Consider the following 22,752-nt stretch of genomic DNA (forward strand, 5'->3'; position numbering starts at 1 on the left):
GCTGATTGAGTTCGAATAACAGACTGGAAGCTTCAAAAAGAGGGTGTTGCCTGGAATCATTGTTCTTCCTCTATCATCCATGGTTACCTGCAAGGAAACATTTGCCGTCATCGTTGCTTTGCACAAAAAGGTCTTCACAGGCAAGAATATTTCTGCCAGTAAGATTGCACCTAAATCAACCATCGGATCATCAAGAACTTCAAGGAGAGAGGTTCAATTGTTGTGAAGAAGGCTTCAGGGCACCCAAGAAAGTCCAGAAAGTGCCAGGACCGTCTCCTAAAGTTGATTCAGATGCGGGAGCGGGGCACCACCAGTACAGAGCTTGCTCAGGAATTGCAGCAGGCAGGTGTGAGTGCATCTGCACGCACAGTGAGGCAAAGACTTTTGGAGGATGGCCTGGTGTCAAGAAGGGCAGCAAAGAAGTCACTTCTCTCCAGGACAAACATCAGGGACAGACTGATATTCTGCAAAAAAGGTTTGGACTGCTGAGGACTGGGGTAAAGACATTTTCTCTAATGAATCCCCCTTCCGGTTGTTTGGGGCAGCCAGAAAAGAACTTGTCCGGAGATGACAAGGTAAGCGCTACCATAAGTCCTGTGTCATGCCAAAAAAGAAAATGTGATAACTAAGTGGCCTGGGGAACAAAACATCGATATTTTGGGTCCATGGCCAGGAAACTCCCAGACCTTAATCCCATTGAGAACTTGTGGTCAATCCTCAAGAGGCGGGTGGACAAATAAAAACCCACAAACTCTGACAAACTCCAAGCATTGATTATGCAAGAATGGGCTGCCATCAGTCAGGATGTGGCCCAGAAGTTAATTGACAGCATGCCAGGGTGGTTTGCAGAGGTCTTGAAAAAGAAGGGTCAACACTGCAAATATTGACTCTTTGCATCAACTTCATGTAATTGTCAGTAAAAGCCTTTGACACTTATGAAATGCTTGTAATTATACTTCAGTATTCCATAGTAACATCTGACAAAACTATCTAAAGACAGTGAAGCAGCAAACTTTGTGGAAATTAATATTTGTGTCATTCTCAAAACTTTTGGCCACGACTGTAATCTCTAGGCAAAACCCTTCTGCTATTGCCTCTTTCCTTCCGAGAAATGCTTGAGGTGTTTGATCAAAAAACGTTCTCCTTTCTCCAGAGGTAGCTACCATGGTTTAGTGTGTGTGTTGATGTGTGAATGTGTTGATGATGGGTGCATCTTGGTTTTCAACAAAAAGTGCAGCCTCAATCATGTTTCATAAACAAGTGAGAACATTGTTGACGTGGAAAGAAGAAAAACACACCTTGTTGTGTCCCATGAAACTTGTGAATAAAAAATTTGTGCACATTGAATATTTGCATTTAAGGAATGAACCTTACAAGATGGGGAACAAAACAAACATGCATTCTGATTCTAGTTCTAATGGAACTAGTAAGAGAACCGTAGATGTACAAAAGGGTTGTGAAAAATCCTCATTATCATACTAATCATATTCATAGCAGTTCATAGCAAGAACATGATCTATAGTAGCAGTCCTCAAGAACAGTGGGAGGTATGTAAGAAGCAGTGCACTAGACCAACATAAGTCTTGGGCAGGTTGGTTTAGCTAGCTAAATTGATGACGGAACATCAGTTGATTCACTGTACATTCTTTATCTAAGTCTTAAGTGAAAGGAGTCTGACTGAGATGTTGCCACTGAATGTGTTTCCTTTAAGTGCTGAATAACAGTGTGAATACCTGGTGACAGGAGCGATGTAATTAGTGGTGGCAGCTCATCTACTGTTTCCCTTTCACTCTCTGGCAACTTCACTATATCTGCATTCCTGTCATACACCCGATGAGACAGGAGTTACTAGGAAACAAAGAGAGACGGGCTGCTATATTAATTAGCCAAGTAGATGGATGAACTTTGTCAAATCAAATCCGCTTCATAAATGCTCCGTCTTCATTAGCTTGTTGCTGATGTTGGATAACGAAATGACACAATATTGTCATGGAAAAGCAGCTGAATGTATATCAACTCTGGTTACACAAAAGAACATTGAACAATGTCATACGTGTTCAATAGGCTCAAATTGTACTGGTACGATTGAAATGTGAACTAGACTCTGCATTATTTTTAATATGTCAGTTTAGTCATTCATCATTTGTCTTGGCGTGTCGTGAAACTCAGTGTCTGCTGAATGTTCCTCTAATGATAGGAAGAGAATGTGATAAGGTAATAAAGAACTCTACCGCGTTTGTGCACAGTGTGTATTGTTCTTTGAATCCAGTGTGTTCTGCCTGTTGCCTCAGTTCTGTCTTCTAAACTGCTCCAATCCCTCAACCACACACACGCGGGAACCACCTGCTGTAAAACTGATTAGTAAAGCATTGTTCTCCTGGTCCTGGAGTAAATGGCTGATTGGATGCTTAATGAGAAAGGGAGGGAGGGCATGTAGAGGTTAGACAACTGCTTCTATTGATACTTTTCCTTTTATGAAGTAATTTGCACGTTTTCTCAGTTTAAAAGATACATTTCCCTTCCCTGGGATAAAGACAATGGAACATTATTGAGAAATTATTATTATATTACATGCCTTCTGCTATCAGAATGTTTGATTGTGGAAATCGTCTCTGCTTCTTTTTGAGTGCTACCCAGTTTTCGCTGTTCCTGTGCTGCAATAGAAAATGCAAGCCTCTTCACGTATCAAGTAATAGCTCATAATACATGTAGGTGTGGACAACAGTTTTTTAGTCGGCCCCGCCAGGTCTGTCCCTGTCCAGGTGTCAACCTGTTTGAGTTGGCTTTGTAGCCTTGACTTGTGAATAAATCAGAGGAGAAGCAACCCTGACAGCCTTGCCCTCCACTCAGCCCTGGGAAAAGCAGACAGCGCAGCCTACAAAATGTCACATGGATACGAGAGTTGGCAGAGAGAAACATGAGCGAACACAACATACTGATAGGAGGCTAAGAAATGCAAAGAGTGGGCAGAAGAGAGAAATAGAGTGAGGTTGGAGTGGAGCTCAATGGATTGTGGGAGAAAGATAAAGTGAGAGAAGAGGGGAACAGGGAATGGAAATGAGAGAGAACGTGAGGGAGAAACAAAAAAAGAGAGTGAAGGAAAAGGTGAGAGAGTGGAGAGTAGGTGAGAGACATGAGGAGAGAGGCTTGGAGTGACAGAGAAACACCCAATGCCTGTTCCACTTGGCTCCAGTTCTTCTCTCCCCACAGTGATTTAATGGTGGTGTCGCCCGCCATCCCTTCTATAAGCCCAGTGCTTTATCCCAGCAGTCAGTCCAAAGGTGATGAACGACCTGTTGTGGTTATATTGCCGGCATTTCTGCAGCTGGAGCCCCTCAGAGAACAAATCATTACCTACCCAAACAACCATCCCCAGCACAACACAGACAGATAGCAAAACAACCATAGTGGTCTGATAGCCAATACACCTGGCAATCATTCAACTATGAATAGTCGCTAACTGTATGTTTCACTACGTAGTCATGCATATTCATCAAACATAAGTCAACAGCCATTTACTCTACAGCATTTGCGTTGGACTCTGACATAGCCCCTATACATTTGTTTTTCAAATATACCAACCATGTCAAATATCTGTCAGGGTCTATTAGGCAGGGAAAGATGGCCTCCACAATCCTATTTATTACTGCAGTTGACTATACAGTCCGGTCACCACAACATGCATCCCCCTTCATTTTTTAAATATTCTATGTGTGCCTGGCAATTTCATAACATTTTTTTAGATGGATTGTCATTTCAGTTATAGGTTCAGCCAACATTAATTCATAGCATTCATGACCCCCATCAATATGAGATTCCAATGTTGAGGGAAAAAATGAAGTCCTGACTCAATGTTAAAATGTTTGATTCTGTTTGTCTCTTTGTGAGAAATACCTATAGTGTTCTTTTGCAAACCTTATATGCATAACCCACATGGGGTTTTATGAAAGTGTCCATACGTTGGAGACTTGTAGATAGTTTATAAAGCTCAATTCTGGATGCATGCTCATGGAGTAGCACTGTGCCCATGTTTTTCAATATTTGGTCGAATTCACCGAAGCTCAAGGCTGCAGTCATAGCTTGGCAGTTTCTTGTTATTGAAAAAGTAGCACATCTGGTGTCTGTGAAAATAATATCCCATTGTGCTCAAGGAGCCAATCCAACTTCTCTCCTGTACTCTGGAGAGATGATAATAACCATAATAAAAGATATAGCTCTAAGGTATTTTAGCAGCATCTCCATCGAGGAAGCAGCACAGGCCCGGACTATTGCTTTCCAACTGTTTTCCAGTTAGCGCAGCAGTCAAAAGAGAAAATATCATCATTCTGTCAGATTAACAAGAACATGCAAACAGCAGAGTCACTGGAGAAGCCAGGATTTCCCAATGCTTTGAGAAACAACAAGGATAAACTTCACGTAACACAGACAGTACTCTAAAACTTGGGCAAAGTGCTTGTTTGATTTGGTATATTCTATCAGACTCCCCACAGGGCAAACACTGGTTGAATCAACGTTGTTTCCACGCTGAACCAATGTGGAATAGATGTTGAATTGGCATTTGTGTCCAGTGTGTGATAAAATGTACAATAATTACTACTCGTAAAAAGATAAACTAGTTTCATGAAAAAACAAATCAAGCCATAATAATCGTAATCAAGGAACACACTATGTGGGTTAATGAAGGCTGAAATGTAAGACTATTGTTGCGGGATTAATACATCTGGGTTTTGAGTGTGTTCGTGCCGGTGCTCATAGCTTTACATTGCGTGCACAGTCTCTCAGAACAAAAACAAATCATTGATTTGAACAACCAGACTTTCATTATTACAGCACTCTGACAATCTGTCTATTGAGCTGAAACAATGTCTCTATAAAGCTCATCGAAGGCCTGTGGAGTCCATTTATACAATAAGTCAGGGGGTAGGCAACCCTGTTCCTGGAGTGGCACAGGTGCTGCAGGATTATGTCCCAACTAGGCACCACACCTGATCAACTGAGCTAATTGATCAGTTCAGTGATTGCCTAAATTCAACACACCTGGTCTTCCAGCTTGGTTAAATCAAAAACATGAAGTGCCTGCGGCACTCTAGAAGCAGCGTTGCCCTAAGTCATCCTAAACACAATGCAATATCAGAATATTAGTACCAAAGACATCCTTGGCTGGAAATGCATACCGATGTCTCTGACCCCATTGTGCTTAAAATATGAAAATGCGAGACACTGAAGCAAAAAACAATAGGATACAACAAGGTCAGAGCTCCAGTTGAGCACATCACTCTGCTTAATTGACTTTGCTTAATGTCTTCGTAACTGTCCATTCCAACTCACCCAAGTGCTTTTTAGCCATCGACTGTGAAGCCAGAATTTGCCAAAAGTGTCCTATGGAAGTTTGAGACTTTAGGAAATGTCTTACCCTCACTTTATTGTTTCAAGTTTGAGAGTTCACAATATTGCAAATTTGAGATTTCAGGATATAATATTTCACCGTAATTTGCTGTTTTGAAGATCTGTGACAATAAAATAATATGCATATGAGCTATCTGTTTGCCCTAAGATACTAGTTTTATGAAGCATTGAATTCACCACACGTCTGTCCTCACTTTGGCCCCTGGGTGCAATTACTCAAAGACACTGTGCTCATTTGATTAGTCCTGTGTGACAGATGGGGCCTACTCAATGAACGGGGCCACATTATTTATGGGAATGACTTCACGGGCAATTAACAGCAGAAATTTGAATGTGGGCTGCAAGTCATCACAATTCTTTTTATTTTTGTGATTCATAACGACAAAAAAATTCTAATATCTAATAAAAACATGGTTGTTTGTTGTTTGTTCTAACAAGCGAGAAAAAGCAGGGATAATTAGCACTCTTAATGTGATAATGATGAATGGTTTGCATATCCTTTTAAAAGTGCCATCAATAAACTGTGAAGACTCATTCTTTCATATGGAACTTCTAAACAATTACTTTTACATGTTTGACCCCAGAAAGCACGCCCATTAACTAGGTCTACGTGCCAAATTTTAGTGCACTACCGGGTCAAAAGTAGTGCACTATAAAAGGAAATAGGACATCAAAATACTCCGTATGATTTGATTACAAGTATGCAACGCTAGCTGTCATTATATTTTACTGAACCTTGTGAAATATGTTGCATTATACATTCCTTTAAAATTCATGAGATGAGATGAAGCACTCCAGCTGTGGAACAACATGTAATCACAAGCTTTAGTACAACCACCATAGAGACAACAGCTTTAATACAACCACCATAGAGACAACAGCTTTAATACAACCACCATAGAGACAACAGCTTTAATACAACCACCATAGAGACAACAGCTTTAATACAACCACCATAGAGACAACAGCTTTAGTACAACCACCATAGAGACAACAGCTTTAATACAACCACCATAGAGACAACAGCTTTAGTACAACCACCATAGAGACAACAGCTTTAATACAACCACCATAGAGACAACAGCTTTAATACAACCACCATAGAGACAACAGCTTTAATACCATAGAGACAACAGCTACAACCACCATAGAGACAACAGCTTTAATACAACCACCATAGAGACAACAGCTTTAGTACAACCACCATAGAGACAACAGCTTTAATACAACCACCATAGAGACAACAGCTTTAATACAACCACCATAGAGACAACAGCTTTAATACAACCACCACCAGCTTTAGTACAGAGACAACAGCTTTAATACAACCACCATAGAGACAACAGCTTTAATACAACCACCATAGAGACAACAGCTTTAATACAACCACCATTAATACAACCACCATAGAGACAACAGCTTTAATACAACCACCATAGAGACAACAGCTTTAGAGACAACAGCTTTAATACAACCACCATAGAGACAACAGCTTTAATACAACCACCATAGAGACAACAGCTTTAATACAACCACCATAGAGACAACAGCTTTAATACAACCACCATAGAGACAACAGCTTTAATACAACCACCATAGAGACAACAGCTTTAATACAACCACCATAGAGACAACAGCTTTAATACAACCACCATAGAGACAACAGCTTTAATACAACCACCATAGAGACAACAGCTTTAATACAACCACCATAGAGACAACAGCTTTAATACAACCACCATAGAGACAACAGCTTTAATACAACCACCATAGAGACAACAGCTTTAGTACAACCACCATAGAGACAACAGCTTTAGTACAACTACCATAGAGACATCAGCTTTAATACAGCCACCATAGAGACAACAGCTTTAATACAACCACCATAGAGACATCAGCTTTAATACAACCACCATAGAGACAACAGCTTTAATACAACCACCATAGAGACAACAGCTTTAGTACAACCACCATAGAGACAACAGCTTTAATACAACCACCATAGAGACATCAGCTTTAATACAACCACCATAGAGACAACAGCTTTAATACAACCACCATAGAGACAACAGCTTTAATACAACCACCATAGAGACAACAGCTTTAGTACAACCACCATAGAGACAACAGCTTTAATACAACCACCATAGAGACATCAGCTTTAATACAGCCACCATAGAGACAACAGCTTTAATACAACCACCATAGAGACATCAGCTTTAATACAACCACCATAGAGGCAACAGCTTTAATACAACCACCATAGAGACAACAGCTTTAGTACAACCACCATAGAGACAACAGCTTTAATACAACCACCATAGAGACATCAGCTTTAATACAACCACCATAGAGACAACAGCTTTAATACAACCACCATAGAGATACATCATTTAGTTATTTGTTAATAGACAGATTGATATTTAAAATAAATCAGGAAGGAGCACAAGAGAAAAGGCTGTTAAAGGGATATAAAAGTTATTTGTGCAATACGACTTTGTTTGGAACGGTACCCAGCTGCCTCTCAATTACAATTAGCTTAATTGAGGCCCATTTTGTTTTATGAATTGAGGGTTTCAATCACTCCAAAGTGCGAAGATTGAAAGAGCCCAACTGTCAATCAACAGTGGCGGCCCATAATTGCCGTCTGCTTTCGCACAGAAGAGTTTTCCTCTTATTATTCCCCTTCATCAGGAATATACTGCTTTCAAAGCACTACCTGGCTCTTTCGATTAGCACACTCTTGTTTTTCAAACCGCGCCAGCCTTCTCCACCCACTTCTGCAACAAACTCCCAGAGCTGCGATCGTCAATTACCTAGAAACTCCGAGATTTACTGTATACGCAAAAGTGCATGCAACTGCACTAGCACCGGAAGATTACCTCAAAGCCACTTGAAGCTAAAAAATTGAGGAAAACGTTTGAAGGTATAAATTAGGTCTTACTTCATTTCCTACCAGTGACATCATAATCTGCTGTGTACAGTTAGCCATCTAGAAATCAACGATAACGATACGAAAAGGACGGGAAAACATCAAATCCCAGCTATGATTCAGATCTGAAGAAGGATAGTCCTCATTACGCTTTGGCCATTGCGATATGCAAAAGTGGCGAAAGTAACATTAAAAAGCAATAATGCCAGCTCTTTGGCTTTGCATGATGTGTTCATTATGGACTTGAATGATAATGAAAGAGAGTGGGGAAAAAAATAAGTCCTGCAAATCGTAGGCTCACCATAGAGCAGCAAGTATGCCCCAGTTAACATCTAGCTTTAGTTAATCAGTGGTATCACTTACAAATTAACAAAGCACAATAGCAATCAGTCCTGATGTTATAACGCCGCAGAACATAATGGAGCAATAAGCAGAACATTACTTCAGCATATTGCTACAGATGGGCTTGATAACACCACACTGAAAGTAAATTGCAAGCAGATCATATACAATATCACGGGAATCCCTTTGTGAATCCTACTGGTTTGGATTTGTAATTTTAAAAAATCATATTTAGGATAAACACCAAAGTAGACATGGTAACATCCCGTTCACCTGATCCATCATAAAGGTGTCTAGTGCAGGATGAATTCTCTGTGTATTACGGTGTCCAGACTAGGACGCCACGTTCATGGAAGTTGTGACTCTGTCCTAATATGGACGCCGTAGGGGAATAACCCCTGACCGATGCTCTGAATAACCTCTGACAGGTGGTGACAGAGTCAGAGAGGTTCAGCCTACCAACACAATCAGCAGTCAATAGGACTCTTGCATTCTCACTATAAAATGTTCTGGTCCCCCCCCTTGTTCACTAAACACTAAATCAAGCCATTCTGAAGGTTTTTCCTCCAGGTGTGAATCAGCTATTCATACTGTAGCACAAAAGTGCAAAAATGATGATCTGCCAAATCAATAACTAATTAATAAAAACTTCTCTCAGGTGGCTGTTATTGGACGGTAACGGAGGCAGGTGGAGGGCCATTGGTCAAATACCAGGGGGAACGAGTCCTTGGAAAAGAATCCAGACATGAATCATGCAAATGTTTCTTTCATCAAATTGCCACCGAAGAGAGCAGGGGAGTCCCAGGCACAGGACAGCTTGGAGGCCCAGAAAGGCTGGCGTCAGGCCCAATGTCCACAACTAGCTCTATGTATCTCATCTCTGGAGTTGGCTGGTTAGTCAAAAGAAATTGAGATGCATAACTGATATTATTATGGCCGCAGTGGGAATTTGTGTTTGAATGTGAGTTCACTGACTGTTTGGGTTGAGATTCATTGCATGGTGGCTGAATTGTGGTACAGGGAACTGGGCAACAGATGTACAATTACAGAGCCAGAATGAAAACCATTGACAATGCAGTGCAATGGTCTCCCGTGTGTCTAATGTTGTATGAATGTCTATTTAGGTACTGCACAACTGATTTCTGGATGACCGTGGGTTATTGAGGTGTAACTTCACTACAGAAACAAACTGCACCCCTTTGGAGGTAACTCAAAACAAAAGGTTTCAACTCTAGACCAACCTTGGCATTTATACTTCTGTAGAACTCTTTGACGTTTCGTGGGGGAACTTTTAACCGTCACACTACCAAGACTAAACTATTAGATAAAGCAACAATCATTGCAAAATATCGACTTCATTTTTATCAAAGGATCATTAGACATCGGAACAGCCTCAATTCGTCGGGGCATGGACTCTACAAGGTGTCGAAAGCGTTCCACAGGGATGATGGCCCATGTTGATTCCAATGCTTCACACAGTGTCAAGTTGGCTGGATGTCCTTTGGGTGGTGGATCATTCTTGATACACACAGGAAAATGTTGAGCATGAAAAACCCAGCAGCGTTGCAGTTCTTGACACACTCAAACCGGTGCACCTGACACCTACACCCCGTTCAAAAGCACTTCAATGTTTTGTCTTGGCCATTAACACTCTGAATTGCCCACATACAATACACAATCTGTGTCTCAAGGCTTAAACATCCTTTAACCTGATTGTCTAGCCCAACTGATTTGTAGGGGTCCAGATTTTGCAGCTCTTTCAGAATATCAGCTATCTGGGTGAAGGAGAAAAGGGAGAGGCTTGGGCAAGTTGCTGTGGGGGGTGCAGAGTTGTTGACCGGGGTAGGGGTAACCAGGTGGAAAGCATGGCCAGCCGTAGACAAATGCTTGTTGAAATTCGATTGTCGCAAATTTATCGGTGGTGACAGTGTTTCCTAGCCTCAGTGCAGTGGGCAGCTGGGAGGAGGTGCTCTTATTCTCCATGGATTTTAGTGTCCCAGAACCTTTTGGAGTTTTTGCTACAGATGCAAATTTCTGTTTGAAAAGCTAGCCTTTGCTGTGAAAACCTAAAACAGCCCTATCTGGTGCAAACACAGAGACAGGAACAATCACCCACAAAACCCAACACCAAACAGGCTACCTAAATATGGTTCCCAATCAGAGACAATGACTAACACCTGCCTCTGATTGAGAACCATATCAGGCCAAACATAGAAATAGACAAACTAGACATGTAACATAGATCACACCCTGACCAAACAAAACATAGAAACATACAAAGCAAACTATGGTCAGGGTGTGACACATACATATTTAAGATGGTGAGGAAAGGACTTTTAAAGAACAACCAGGCATCCTCTAATGACGGAATTAGGTCAATATCTTTCCAGGGTACCCAGGCCAGGTTGATTAGAAAGGCCTGCTGGCTGAAGTGTTTTAGGGAGCGTTTGACTGTGATGAGGGGTGGTCGATTGACCGCGGACCCATTACGGCAATGGGGCAGTGATCGCTGAGATCCTGGTTGAAGACAGCAGAGGTGTATTTAGAGGGAAGGTTGGTCAGGATGATATCTATGAGGGTGCCCGAGTTTACGGATTTTGGGTTGTACCTGGTAGGGTCCTTGATAATTTGTGTGAGATTGAGAGTATCTAGTTTAGATTGTAGGACCGCCGGGGTGTTAAGCATATCCCAGTTTAGGTCACCTAACAGTACAAACTCTGAAGATAAATGGGGGGCAATTAATTCACATATGGTGCCCAGGGCGCAGCTGGGGGCTGAGGTGGGTCTGGAACAAGCGACAACAGTGAGAGACTTATTTCTGGAAAGGTGGATTTTTAAAAGTCGAAGCTCGAACTGTTTGGGCACAGACCTGGAGAGCATGACAGAACTCTGCAGGCTGTCTCTGCAGTAGATTGCAACTCCACCCCCTTTGGCAGTTCTATCTTGGCGGAAAATGTTATAGTTGGGGATGGAAATGTCAGAATCTTTGGTGGTCTTCCTAAGCAGGATTCAGACACAGCTAGGACTTCAGGGTTAGCGGAGTGTGCTAAAGCAGTGGATAAAACAAACTTAGGGAGGAAGCTTCTGATGTTAACATGCATGAAACCAAGGCTTTTACGGTTACAGAAGTCAACAAATGATAGCGCCTGAGGAATAGGAGTGGAACTGGGGTCTACAGGGCCTGGGTTAACCTCTACATCACCGGGTTGAAGGAAAGTACATTTAATTCGTAGATAGAAGTGAGATTAAGATATATACGAAAAAAGACTGGCAATTTACAAGGGATAAGATACGGGATAAAATAAAGACAGATATACACGTCCTACTGTGCCGCCATCTTGGATTGATCAAATATGTTGCTGCTACTATTTTTTTAAAATCTTGCTGCTCAGCCACTTTACCCCTGATTGCATGCACATAACTACCTCGTCTATCACTATCGTTATTGATACTGTTCGTGTACATACTGTATGTTATTTTATTTATGTTGACACGGTCTATTTCTGATATTGCTACTATGCAAGTAACCATTTGGCTGTACCATTTACACATTCTGTAGAGACCCATCCACTTAGCAAGACTTATATAAAAAATGAATATAGATATGTGTGGTTGTAACATGATTTTGTGACATACCACACAGACTCACTAAACACAAATACTTTGTTTGTAAATTATGTCTGAGTGTTGGAGTGTGCCCCTGGTTATCCATCAACTTTTGATACTTAAGTACATTTGAAGTAATATTTTACTAGTTTACTTTTTACTTCAGTCATTTTCTATTAAGGTATCTTTACATCTGGACACTTTCTGTTTCCCTGGAATTTTTCCTTATTGCAGTCTACTACCACTTCTAGTCTTAATCTTTATTACACTACACACTGTTTAGCACATGACCTCACATGTGAATCCTTAAAGAGGTGGGTGGGGCTGGCTTAAGAGGGTGTGGACAGTGCTCAATGGGTGTAGACAAAGGAGAGCTCTCCAGTAGGTACCAAAACATTCGAAGGTCCTTTTCTCAAAAGTGAGTTTACAAGTGTATCAACTTTAAAAGCAGGATTACTTTCCCATTGTTCCTCAAAAATGCAGTGTATGATACATATTTTGTAGCTCTGAGTCTCTACTTTTTACCAATGTAAAAAAAAAAAAACATTTCAAATTTTGCTACATAAGACCGAATCCAGGGGGTGAGTCACATATCTCTACAGATCTGTCTACCTGGTCAAAATTACTGATTCAGATCCCCCTCCAGAGAAAACTAGATTCAAATAAAGGTCCTATCTATACCATTTCTATAGGCAGAAATATGTATTTTTGTTTGGGGTCAAAATGGCCGCAAAGGAGTTACATTTTTTTAAACAAAGTTCACAGTGATACAGAAACACACACAAAAAAGGATTTAGATGTATTATGAACAAGTTGATTGACAAAGTCATGAAAAAACTGTAATAAACCACCTTTGGGCTATGAGATCTACCATATGCCTCTTGGGTCAAAATGATCCTAGTCGATAGTTTGAGGGTTACAAAGAGGATAAGATTTCTCCAGAGCTCCACTCAGGGCTCAGCATCTGTACATTGATTACTGCTGCTCCTCAGTTGAGGAGGTCCATGTAACTAGACATAATACCAGCACACAATACAAACTAACCCTGAAAATGCTCATGTAAAACCATTGTTAAGTGTTATTCTTCTCAAGGATGTGGTACTCAATGCTGTTTGACCCTGGTTGAATCATTAGAAATGCAATAAGTGATCACATTAACCTTTAAATCAGGCATAGCCTGCCCATTATCCTGTAAAACACATCAGAATCTCTGAGCAATGAGTTTAATTTCAATCAATATTGTGAGACAGCCAGGAAACACTGCACAGACAGAAACACCTTTCAGTTTAAACAATTATCCAGTTAACACATTTTGTATTCTAGAGCGTTGTCAGTCTGTGTGTTCCAAAAAGCTTTTGCACACACCCATCAGAACACACATAATTGAGATGTGTTAAAAGCATAATGCAGGTTTTCCTTTAACAAAATTGTTATGGCTTGGAATAAACTAGGCAAAACTCACACCCATGTTGATTTTAGTATACTGCTGTTAAAACAAAATGATGGTATGAAGCCCATTCAAAAGCACCTGCACAATAACAAGAGAAAACAATCTCCTATGTGAGAATACATAATATCGAAAGAGAGAGCTAGAGAGCCCTCAAACCATTGTCAGAACACCACCTGCTGAGAAAACGGTGCTCGTTCCAAAGTTTTTAAAGCCTTAAATCTCTCCAAACTGCAGTCGCTGTAATGTAACAGAGAGGGCGGTATGCATAGTATACAGCACTGTGAGTGACAATTGCATATTGATGACAATGAACTTGGTAGAAAATTTGCGTTAGATTAATCAGGACAGGCATTCTGAAATAGGCTCTCTGATTATTCAAAGCCTCAGGAGAAAAAAATAAAACATTAATTGGCATAAGAGCCTGCTTCACTCTGGCAACGGCTGACAGACTGCAAATCACCAGCTCCAAACACAGCATCGACAGTCATTGACGTTTACTGAGGTAGAATAATTTGCCATTGTTGTTTTGCTCACATTGTCTTCTCTGTCATTTTAACCCTGAACCGTGTGACCTTGAATTACCATGAAATCCTGCAAACTACAGTATGAATCATACAATAGTTCACTGAATAGACTTTTGAACAGATTCCTTTATTGGATGTCTTCTTCTGTTGAACTCTGTGTTCATGAGGGTTGTGTTCAGTAGTAATGAAACGGAAGGAAACGTTACGAAACGAGGAGGTACTATCTGGAATTGTCCAATAAGAAAGGTTTATTTCTGTTTCCGTTGTAAAATATTTTGCTACAGTGTTCTCTAATGAACATGAGGTCCCAGTGCTATTGTAGATGTCTGTGTTAGCAGCTGATGATGCAGCTGTGCTCTCCCTAACAAGGTGTTGGTAGCTGGGGGACCCAGGACTATTCGACCTTGAGAAATGCAGTTTTCTGACAAACCAATTAGCATGCCTTTGTTCTGGGGAATCGGCTCAACACACACCCACATGCACCCAGACTCACGAGCCAGTAACTGAAAGGTCGCTGGTTCAAATCCCAGAGCCGGCATGGTGGAAAGATCTGCAGTTCTGCCCTTGACTAAGGCAGTTAACCCAACAACTGCTCCCTGGGTGCCAATGAGGTGGATGTTGATTAAGGCAGCACCCCACACCTTTCTGATCCAGAGAGGTTGGGTTAAATACGGAAGACACAGTTAACCCAACAACTGCTCCCCGGGTGCCAATGAGGTGGAAGTCGATCAAGGCAGCACCCACACCTCTCTGATCCAGAGTTGGATTAAATACAGAAGACACACTTTGGTTGAATGCATTCAGTTGATCAACTAATTAGGTATCCCCTTTCACGTGCACACAGTTAGAGGTAACATAAATCCTTGTCTCCTCTCACAACCTGGAAAATTCCAGAATTAGGCCTCTATTATGATAATGTTGAACAGCGATGTGAGTGTATGCCTGTATGCCCTGGAAAAATAGGATCATTTCCCAACATCATTCAAACTTGACATTTAACATTTGATAGTCACGAAATTGGACAAAAACATCAGGTTTCATAGATTGGATTAGCAACGCAATCCAATAGTGAAACCTTTAAAGTCATCAAATAAAGTGTAATTATCTCCTAAAGGTATGTATTTCATTCTCTTGGCAATGCATTCAGATCTATACCATTCTCACTGAATGTAGTCTTCTCTTCCAAGCAACAGCAAGCATCAGTTTGCCCATCACTCTGCCCAAATAAAGCGTCAGAGTAAAACAACGCTTGTATCCAATACCTCAACCCATCTGTTTATACTGTAAATGTAAACTGTAAATGCTCCATTTTCATCGCACTGAAACAAAAGCAGCCATTACTGCTATATCTGCAACTGAGGGAAACACAAGAATAGAATTGAGCAAGGATAGAGATGAATCCGAAAGGAAAGGGGTTCATTAGAATTTGATCATGCTGAGTGCTTTTGCCTCCATTGTTTGACCTTTAGTCTGTCATAATTAGGTCTGCTATTTTTAAAAATTTAACTCGGCAAGTCAGTTAATAAGAACATTTACATTTACATTTAAGTCATTTAGCAGACGCTCTTATCCAGAGCGACTTACAAATTGGTGCATTCACCTTATGACATCCAGTGGAACAGCCACTTTACAATAGTGCATCTAAATCTTTTAAGGGGGGTGAGAAGGATTACTTTATTCTATCCTAGGTATTCCTTAAAGAGGTGGGGATTCAGGTGTCTCCGGAAGGTGGTGATTGACTCCGCTGTCCTGGCGTCGTGAGGGAGTGTGTACTTCCTCAGTGGTAGGGAGGCGAGCAGGCCAGAGGTGGATGAACGCAGTGCCCTTGTTTGGGTGTAGGGCCTGATCAGAGCCTGGAGGTACTGAGGTGCCGTTCCCCTCACAGCTCCGTAGGCAAGCACCATGGTCTTGTAGCGGATGCGAGCTTCAACTGGAAGCCAGTGGAGAGAGCGGAGGAGCGGGGTGACGTGAGAGAACTTGGGAAGGTTGAACACCAGACGGGCTGCGGCGTTCTGGATGAGTTGTAGGGGTTTAATGGCACAGGCAGGGAGCCCAGCCAACAGCGAGTTGCAGTAATCCAGAAGGGAGATGACAAGTGCCTGGATTAGGACCTGCGCCGCTTCCTGTGTGAGGCAGGGTCGTACTCTGCGGATGTTGTAGAGCATGAACCTACAGGAACGGGCCACCGCCTTGATGTTAGTTGAGAACGACAGGGTGTTGTCCAGGATCACGCCAAGGTTCTTAGCGCTCTGGGAGGAGGACACAATGGAGTTGTCAACCGTGATGGCGAGATCATGGAACGGGCAGTCCTTCCCCGGGAGGAAGAGCAGCTCCGTCTTGCCGAGGTTCAGCTTGAGGTGGTGATCCGTCATCCACACTGATATGTCTGCCAGACATGCAGAGATGCGATTCGCCACCTGGACAACACCCTTAATTTCAAGGACAGCCTAGGACCAGTGGGTTAACTGCCTTGTTCCGGTCGAAGAATGTCAATTTTTTTTTTTTTTACCTTGACTGCTCAGGGATTTGATCTTGAAACCTTTTGGTTTCTAGTCCAATGCTCTAACCACTAGGCTACCTGCTGCCCATCCTCAAAAGAGGACTTTATGAAACATGAAAGTCTATCACAACATACAGTAAGGAATTAAACAGGTTGAAGGTGTTTTTCACCTTTACGTTCCCCTATGTTTTTTCCATCCTCTTCCATCGAACAAGGACACAGAATTGTCTGGCAGAGTCCGCTTTTGGAAAATTGGTCTTTCACCGCAAAGAGGTGTCAAAAACAAACCCGTCCTTTCACAAGATTAGATATGGGCAGTTTCTTCTTTTTTGCTGAGGTATTATCCTGAAAATCTTTCAATTGTTTCTCGTTTTTAACTCTTCAAAATCCTGAGAGAAAAATAACCACTTAACAAACCATGAACGTGTACACAGACAAGACACAAGGAGAGAGAGCGGGCAGGGGTAAAAGCCATTGAGCATGAAGTCAAATCTTGATCTTAATTTCATCCCTGGAAGAGGGAGGTTATAAGGAAATAAATTATTGAGTCTGTCTCGCTGCATCCCTGGTCACCGGAAGAGAGAGGGAAGTGAGCAGGCATATGCTAGTACAACATCTCCCTCCCCTCTTCTTTACAGTACACACTGACGATAATAGAAATCCCCTGCCATTCCCCTTTGTTGTCCATACACACACCAGGTCCACGCCAAGCGTTGTCAGACCTTCCTCTGCGAGGCGGCCATATTGATCGCAGTACATGCACATAGGGCCCCAACACGGGTAGAGCTATGGAGGCTGTAAGTGAGCCGTGTGGGGGCGCCGAGACCAAGCTGTGAGAGGAAGATAACAATGGCCACCCACTAAGCAGCGGTGACGGGCCCTCACCGTCTCCTCTGCTCTGTTTCACCAGAATTATTAAGGGGAAAAAAAGACAGGAGGGATTATTACTTCCAATCCCAGGTGCATTCAAATGGACAGTAATCCCCCCCCCATCCGTAGCCCCCAGCACCGAACAGGGCTGCTCGTGGATGCACACCATGATCCCTTGCTCTCACCTTATTTCTAAGAATTTAACGCTAAGGTATGTCTTTGTCTCTGTTTGACTCAAAAAACATTGTGCAAAGGGAGGAAAATACAATTGTCTGTTTTTGTCTGCTTGACTTAAAACATTACCTAAGCAATGGACATTTTCTCTGTTGACAAAATGTGCCAAATATAATCTATTTTATATTCATATAATACAATTCTAATAATTTGATTTGGATGAGCCATTCAGGTTACATGTGCAGGTATACTATTTGGAGCAGAATGAAATTAAATTGGCCCTCCTGTGATCCATTGGTGTGATGACTAAACCCACATTATTCATTTTCTATTCCTAATTGCTGGAACGTTACCTATCCTGGAAACTCCCCCCATCATTTAAATCTGTAATGAACTTCCCCTGTGCAAAACAATGAAACAAATTTCATCACTCAGTGAGCACCTCATCTCCTCTCATGGAAATCAATGAGGAAAGAATACATTAAAGCGCAAACTGATATACTAGATCCAAGCAGCACAAAACCAGTGTTGGGGAAGCTATTCTGAAAATATAGTTTACCAAGATATCAATTACTTCGCACTGGAAGAAGTTAAGCTACACTCAAGCTACCCTGAAGAACATACAGTTTACTCAATTAAAGTTACTTTGAAAGAGTAGTTCACTACATGCAAACTATTTTATGATAAATTATCATATGTCAATCTGAAATGTCATAGACAACGAATGGCAAGAACCGATCACTTTGGGGTTAAATGATAACGGAATGTGTAATTTAGCCTATTAAACACAAAAACTGTTTGAAAATAAGTGAAAATAAGCCAGGTCTAATGTGTAGTTCCAGTAGTTAGCTACACCACTAAATGGTAAAAAAGTTAACTGCTGAAAACACTACCTAGATTTGCAATGAGTTAATCTACCACTAAGCTATTGCAAAATGTAGTTAAATTACTAGTTGAACTGAACATAGCAAGATTCAACAACAAAAGTAACAGTCAGTATCTGGTGTGGCCACCAGCTGCATTAAGTACTGCAGTGCATCTCCTCCTCATGGACTGCACCAGATTTGCCAGTTCTTGCTGTGAGATGTTACCCCACTCTTCCACCAAGGCACCTGCAAGTTCCCGGTCATTTCTGGGGGGAATGGCCCTAGCCTTCACCCTCCGATCCAACAGGTCCCAGACGTGCTCAATGGGATTGAGATCCGGGCTCTTCCCTGGCAGAACACTGACATTCCTGTCTTGCAGGAAATCACACACAGAACGAGCAGTATGGCTGGTGGCATTGTCATGCTGGAGGGTCACGTCAGGATGAGCCTGCAGGAAGGGTGCCACATGAGGGAGGAGGATGTCTTTCCTGTAACGTAAATCGTTGACATTGCCTGCAAGACAACAAGCTCAGTCCGATGATGCTGTGACACACCGCCCCAGACCATGAAAGACCCTCCACCTCCAAATCAATCCCGCTGCAGAGTACAGGCCTCGGTGTAACGCTCATTTCTTTGACGATAAACACGAATCCGACCATCACCCCTGGTGAGACAAAACCGCAACTCGTCAGTGAAGAGCACAAGTCCTGTCTGGTTCAGCGACAGTGGGTTTGTGCCCATAGGTGACGCTGTTGTCTGTCATGTCTGGTGAGGACATGCCTTCCAACAGGCCTACAAGCCCTCAGTCCAGCCTCTTTCAGCCTATTGCGGACAGTCTGAGCACTGATGGAGGGATTGTGCGTTCCTGGTGTAACTCGGACAGTTGTTGTTGCCATCCTCTACCTGTCCCGCAGGTGTGATGTTCGGATATACTGATCATGTGAAGGTGTTGTTACATGTGGTCTGCCACTGTGAGGATGATCAGCTATCCATCCTGTCTCCCTGTAGCGCTGTCTAAGGCGTCTCACAGTACGGGCATTGTAATTTTTTGCCCTGGCCACATCTGCAGTCCTCGTGCCTCCTTGCAGCATGCCTAAGGCACGTTTACGCAGATGAGCAGGGACCCTGGGCATCTTCCTTTTGGTGTTTTTCAGAGTCAGTAGAAAGGCCTCTTTAGTGTCCTAAGTTTTCATAACTGTGACCTTAATTGCCTACCGTCTGTAAGCTGTTAGTGTCTTAAAGACCGTTCCACAGGTGCATGTTCATTCATTGTTTATGGTTCATTGAACAAGCATGGGAAACAGTGTTTAAACCCTTTACAATGAGGATCTGTGAAGTTATTTGGATATTTACATATTATCTTTGAAAGACAGGGTCCTGAAAAAGGGACGTTTACATGTAGTTCATTACTCCCCAACACCGCGCAAAACTATGCATTTATGATATTGAATAAGTTGAGTTGTTGAGACACAGATGGCATAAAGTATGTCTAGATGTTATGCAAAGAACTACCTTCACATGAGTTGTACTCAATGTACAGACTGTTTGAAGGCTTAGCTGGTGTGCCCTTCTATGTTCGGCTCACTCTTTCACACTATACCTTCTGGCTTCACTTAACCAAACACCCACTGGCTTCACTCAACTAAACACGCACTCCCCAGTGTTTAGTGTACCTGGGCCCAGATTCACAAACCACTTCTTACACAAAAACATGAAAAGCTTCTAATGGAGTTTTGTGAATCTGGGCCCTGAACTACAACGTGAACAAGAGCCAAGAGCAATGTAAATATTTGAACCTTGATGTCATGGAGAGTGATCTTGTCTGATATTGACAGTCTTGGTTGCTAAGGTATAGGAAACATTGTATTGGTAGACCTGGAGCACAAAGCTACAGAAAGCAGAGCTTAGGAGCTTTGCAGATTTTCAGCATTGGTGGTAAAGATACGTGATGAGGTTTCATATGTGAAGTATGGCGAAGCTCTTAGGTCTTCCACATCAATAGGTTAAGTTGACAGTTGTGTATTCTGGAAATACACTTAGTCAATGTGTTGGAAGGTGAGGTCAAACAGATTTTACAGTCCATAGAGTAATAACCATAAGCAGTAATATTAGGGACAGACAACAACAAAAAGTCCAGACAAAGCGAATGAAGTTGCTTTAAATGTACAAAGTTGCACAGGTCTTTTATCAGTATTTGAAAATATTCAACAATGAAAGATAAGTAATAACAATAATTAATATCAACCAGAACTATAATTAAAGTCAAACATTTTTCCTCTTTTACAGAAACACCTGAGGGAAGCAAATTAAAAAGAAATGAAAATAATAATTGAATTAAGTGAAATAAATCACAAAATAAACTGAAGATAAGCTAATACAGGGGTCCATTACATTCATCCAGGTATGTACAGCACATTCTCTCCACAACTGTATTGGACAGCAGTGATGATAGGAATAAGGATGAAATGGGAAAGCGCCATTCACATTCCCCTCAACGGTGTACATTTGAGCAAACCCTTAACCTCAAGCCTAACTTTCCCCACTGTGGATTTGAGAGAGCTGAAGCTCTCGATGAGGGCTGTTAACTTTGGCAAGCATATTTGAGCCCAGTCATACTAGGCAACTAGGACTAGCTGTGGTGATATTGCCTCTTGGGTGGTTGTGACTGCTTGTGTTACAGTAACAGGATTGAGACTTGTGTCTTAGTCACAGGACTGACACTAGTTCTATAGTGTTGCAGTAATATGACTGACACTTGTGTTACGATGTTGGTCACAGGACTGACACTCGTTGTAGAGTATTACAGTCACAGGACTGACATCCGTTCTACAGTGCTACAGTAACTTGTGTTACAGTGTTACAATAACAGGACTCACACAATGTGAAGTTACGCTCTGAAAGGCGGTGAGGAGGATTCAACACAGACTTGGCCTTATGAAAATATGTCACCAGTATTGTACTCAAAACAAATGATAAAGAAAAATGTGAGACACTCCCTCTCTCCAACAACCTCTTCCGTTTTCAATTGTTCCCATGCCTGTTATTATTCATTTAACCTGTTTCTGCAAAGAAACTCTGAATAAACCAATCATCTAAGGTGGATTTTGAGTTATTACATTTCACAATTGTCTATACATTTTAATATTCAACACCATTCAACACTCCATATTAGTCCGTCATCTTACTATTGGTCAAATCTCACCACAAAATAATATGTCTAGGGAACTATGAGAGGGTGAACAAAAGAACAAACAACTTTGGTCAAAGAGACAGAGAAAAAAGACAGAAAAAAAAGCAATGCCAAGATCAAGTGAAATCACTGATTCTGTTTTTCACCGCAATCGATTAAAGAAAAAGCTCAGTGGTTTTCTCTCTCTCTCTCACAACATGGCCCATAACACAGCACTCCTCCCATTACATTTGGGTCTGCAAGATACTCTTGGTTTCCTCACAGAGGAAAGAAGGAAAGAAAAAAAGGTGCTCTTTTCATGAAAATCATGTTCGTCTTGATTGTCCACAGAAAGTAATGCCGGCAGGAAGTAGTCCCGGCCCGGCTCAAGGATATACAATCACAGCGTATACGACAAGATCCTTTACTGGAAAGGAATTAAAAGTCTGTGACAGGGCCCAAGGGACGCTGGCCCTGCATTTTGTTGTGGTGGTGTTAGCGGTGTGTAATGTTGTCATGTGTGTGTCTATGTGTGTGCGTTTGTATGCATGTGATGTAGGAATACGTGTTACTCTGTGTCTGTATGCAGGTGAGTTGTGCAGTGGTTGTACAGCAGGCTGCTACTCCGAGGTTGTCTTGTCGTGTGTCCCTCCCTCCCCCTGTAGGCAGCTCTTGCGGACGACGGGCAGGGGGTGAGCTTCCGTGTTGAACACCCAGTCCTCCAGAGGAAGCAGGTCATCGTCAGAGAAGAGCAGGTATAGATACCTGAGAGGGACAAACAGCGTCAGTGTCTGGGGGAAACGAACGGCTAGAATAAATGATTCCCTGGCTAGTTTTCTCCTAGACTACGGGTATCTAAACAAATACATAATGTCTATAATGCTATTGTATGAGCCAATAAAACATGTTTGAA

At 41.9% G+C, this 22,752-nt stretch overlaps 1 protein-coding gene across 2 annotated transcripts in view; it reads right to left on the reverse strand.

The window, feature by feature from the left end:
• Positions 1 to 20,817: 20,817 nt before the first annotated feature.
• The window catches only part of LOC118364035 (mannosyl-oligosaccharide 1,2-alpha-mannosidase IA-like), a 233,064-nt gene continuing 231,129 nt past the window's right edge, over positions 20,818 to 22,752 (reverse strand). For both annotated transcript variants that reach the window (XM_052489417.1, XM_052489418.1), the window contains exon 12: positions 20,818 to 22,604. In XM_052489417.1, the coding sequence (XP_052345377.1) occupies positions 22,460 to 22,604 (145 nt within the window). In that variant the 3' untranslated portion in view covers positions 20,818 to 22,459. The remainder of the gene's footprint in view (positions 22,605 to 22,752) is intronic.

The sequence above is a fragment of the Oncorhynchus keta genome, chromosome 31 (genome assembly GCF_023373465.1).
Source record: "Oncorhynchus keta strain PuntledgeMale-10-30-2019 chromosome 31, Oket_V2, whole genome shotgun sequence".
Lineage (NCBI taxonomy): Eukaryota > Metazoa > Chordata > Actinopteri > Salmoniformes > Salmonidae > Oncorhynchus > Oncorhynchus keta.